This window comes from Vanderwaltozyma polyspora, genomic scaffold (genome assembly GCF_000150035.1).
Source record: "Vanderwaltozyma polyspora DSM 70294 KpolScaffold137 genomic scaffold, whole genome shotgun sequence".
NCBI classification, from domain to species: domain Eukaryota; kingdom Fungi; phylum Ascomycota; class Saccharomycetes; order Saccharomycetales; family Saccharomycetaceae; genus Vanderwaltozyma; species Vanderwaltozyma polyspora.
Window position 1 is genome coordinate 1 of NW_001834438.1, and position 3,413 is coordinate 3,413.

The 3,413-nt window shown below is 37.3% G+C and overlaps 2 protein-coding genes across 2 annotated transcripts, besides 1 other annotated feature; both read left to right on the forward strand.

Annotated features, from left to right (window-relative positions):
- Positions 1–797: 797 nt before the first annotated feature.
- On the forward strand, positions 798–1,610 carry Kpol_137p1 (Tkp5 protein; the record flags this gene model as incomplete). Its single annotated transcript, XM_001642112.1, has 1 exon — positions 798–1,610. One exon carries the CDS (start codon positions 798–800, stop codon positions 1,608–1,610), a length of 813 nt encoding a protein of 270 aa, XP_001642162.1.
- Positions 1,611–1,755: 145 nt separating this feature from the next.
- Positions 1,756–2,184, forward strand: Kpol_137p2 (Ty1/Copia family ribonuclease HI; the record flags this gene model as incomplete). The annotated part of the gene is made up of 1 exon (XM_001642113.1): positions 1,756–2,184. One exon carries the CDS (start codon positions 1,756–1,758, stop codon positions 2,182–2,184), a length of 429 nt encoding a protein of 142 aa, XP_001642163.1.
- A 467-nt stretch (positions 2,185–2,651) lies between these two features.
- Positions 2,652–3,082: a repeat region (Kpol_137ptelp1~telomeric region).
- Positions 3,083–3,413: the final 331 nt, after the last annotated feature.

The window sequence follows — 3,413 nt, forward strand, 5'->3', positions numbered from 1 at the left end:
ATAAATCTTTTGGGGGGGGAGAAAAATAAATTTGAGGTGTTTTTAACTTAATTCGGGATTAAAATTAAGGGGGGTTTTATTCCCAGGTGGTGAACATGGTATCCCACCGTGTTAATGGCAGGACCCATATATATAATGGTGAGTCCCGTTATTTATACCTTGGAGTATGTCCCATATTTAAAATGTGGGTGGAAAGTTTGGGATAATTTTTGGTGTTGATTTAGGATTATTGAATAAAAAGGGATTAGTGGATTTTTTTTTGGGGGGGATTTAGAGTTTAAGGGCAAATGGGGAATTTAGATTTGGGCCAGGGGGATAAGAAGAGATAGAGTTGAGAATGGGGAAAAAATTCCACCCCGATCTGAATTCCCAAGCATCGAATTGGGAATATTAGATTTAAAATTGAGCAATTGGAGTTACTATTACATTTTTAATTTTAACAAAATACCATAGTTAAGGCGAGAGTTTTGTCTTTTCTGTTGGATTCTGGGAATCAGTAGATGACAATCTTAAGTTATCCAGATCTAACCCTATGTCTGAAAGATATACTTTGCTGACAGGAACACATTCAGGGTAACTGTTAGTTTTCAAAAGGTATATAAGCAGACCAGATTTCAAGTTTCTAGAAAATATTTTCTCTTTTCTAATGTTCACTTTATGAACTAAATTATATTTTATATTTTGTATACTATATTTAGAATTTATAAAAAACCAAGAGCTTGAATAAACAACTAACGTATAATTGTACTTATACCTTAGATCTCAGTTAATATATCCACTATCACTCCAGTACAACCATGTCCCACTCTGATCAACAGTCCAATAACACTCACCTATTCCAATCTCAAGAAATAGGTGCCGTCCTGGTTTCGAACCTGCGCAAACAGGTTATGAGCCCTGCCAATGCAACCGACCTTATTCCCATTGAACTACTTGGTGTCCAAAACTATGATATGTGGTATCATTACTTTATGCAAGTAGTTGGTGAAGCCAGTCACATTTGGTCAGAATATGTTGAAACTGGAGATATTCAATCCGTTAGAATTGAATATGGATTACCTGATATTCAAATCAAGTCTATGAAAATAATCTTAGACACTAATCTTGTTTCTCTTATCAAAAAGAATGTTTCTAAAGATATTGAGAAAAAGATTAGAAACTCCTTCCTGATGACTAAAAGATCTGGTCCAACAGGATTGTTACTTTTAGAGTACTTAAAAAAGAAGTATGGTAGGAAATGTGTTAAGTCCACCATGCCTATTTTTTCTGAAGTCAACTCCGCCTCCTCCAAACCTTTAGATGAAAGAGGAGACTGGGCAATAAAATTTGTCAACACCATGTTCAACTGTAGTGATGAACTTGACATCAATAATTTTTTCGACGATCCTGCTATTAAATCTGCCGTTAGTGCTTATCACGAGAAACTACAGGACGCCATCGCTGCTCTGTTGTTGATGGCTATTACTCCAGAATTAAAGCAAAAATTTAATGATTTTTATGGATCGAGAACTACTATTTCTTATCATGAAGTAGAAGATATGGTAGAGGATCTGAAGACTACCAAACCTTCAAATGTTTCTGCTAACGTAGCTGCTTTCTCGGTTCCTTAAGGATCCTCGTGTAGTTCATTTAAATGCTGCTCATCGTGTTTTGCAATACCTTTATACTACTCGTTTCCATGGTCTCGCTTATCGTGCAGGCTCACCGCTTCAGCTCACTGTCTATTCTGATGCTTCGCATGGTTCTTTGGCGGATATGCCCTTCTCAACGGGGGGTTATGTCACTCGCCTAGCTGGTGGTTGTGTCACTTGGTCATCTAAAAAGATCAAGACAACAGTTTGTCTTTCCTCCACCGAAGCAGAATATATTGCTGCTAGTGAAGCTGTTAAAGAAATTGAATGGTTAGGTGATCTTACTACTGTTATGGATCTCACACTAAACAAAACAAAATTATATGTTGACAATGAACCAGCAATTAAGTTAAGTAAGAATCCAGTAATGCATCCAAGAACTAAACATATCGCACTGAGATATCACAAAATCAGACATGCAGTGGAACAGGATATTGTTGATTTGGAATATGTTAATACAAAAGACCAACAGGCTGATATCCTAACTAAAATTTTAGCTAAATCCCAATTTGAAACCTTAAGAGATGAATTAGTCTCAAATTTAACTACTTAATAAATTAACATACAGAATTAATTTATTATGGAAAGCTTGCATCTAAAGCTTCCGGGGGGCTGTTGGATTCTGGGAATCAGTAGATGACAATCTTAAGTTATCCAGATCTAACCCTATGTCTGAAAGATATACTTTGCTGACAGGAACACATTCAGGGTAACTGTTAGTTTTCAAAAGGTATATAAGCAGACCAGATTTCAAGTTTCTAGAAAATATTTTCTCTTTTCTAATGTTCACTTTATGAACTAAATTATATTTTATATTTTGTATACTATATTTAGAATTTATAAAAAACCAAGAGCTTGAATAAACAACTAACGTATAATTGTACTTATACCTTAGATCTCAGTTAATATATCCACTATCACTCCAGTACAACCATGTCCCACCCTGATCAACAGTCCAATAACACTCACCTATTCCAATCTCAAGAAATAGGTGCCGTCCTGGTTTCGAACCTGCGCAAACACTCTACACCACTCCTCTACACCACTCCTCTACACCACTCCTCTACACCACTCCTCTACACCACTCCTCTACACCACTCCTCTACACCACTCCTCTACACCACTCCTCTACACCAATCCTCTACACCACTCCTCTAAACCACTCCTCTACACCAATCCTCTACACCATTCCTCTACACCATCCTCTAAACCAATCCTCTACACCAATCCTCTAAACCACTCCTCTAAACCACTCCTCTACACCACTCCTCTAACGCATTCCTCTTAAACCATCCCTCTAACCAATTCTTTAAAACATTCTTCTAAACCAGTCCTTCTACACACTCCTCTAACACAGTCCTCTAAACCATTCCCTAAAAACACCCTTAAAAGCATCCCTTATACCACCCCTTTAACCAACCTATTAACCACCCGTTTAAACACCTTACAACCAACTTAAAACCGGCCACAATTTTTTTTACAAGAAGGGATCCTTCCCCGAACCCCCAAGAAATTCATCTTAAAAAACGCCAAACGTTTTTCTAATACCCCGCAAAACCATTATATTGGTCGCGACAATTTATTTATCAAACGACCATGTGCGACCTCCCCAGATAAGCCCCCATAAGACAAACACCAATGGAAACATTCGAATAAAAAGGTGTGTATACTTGTATAATCCCCGCGGTCTCTATAAGTCGAGGTTTGCACCCGTTATAAGAATGTGACAATATACAACGCTGGTGTGTGAGTTTTTGGNNCTNNCNTTTATTATATTGAGAA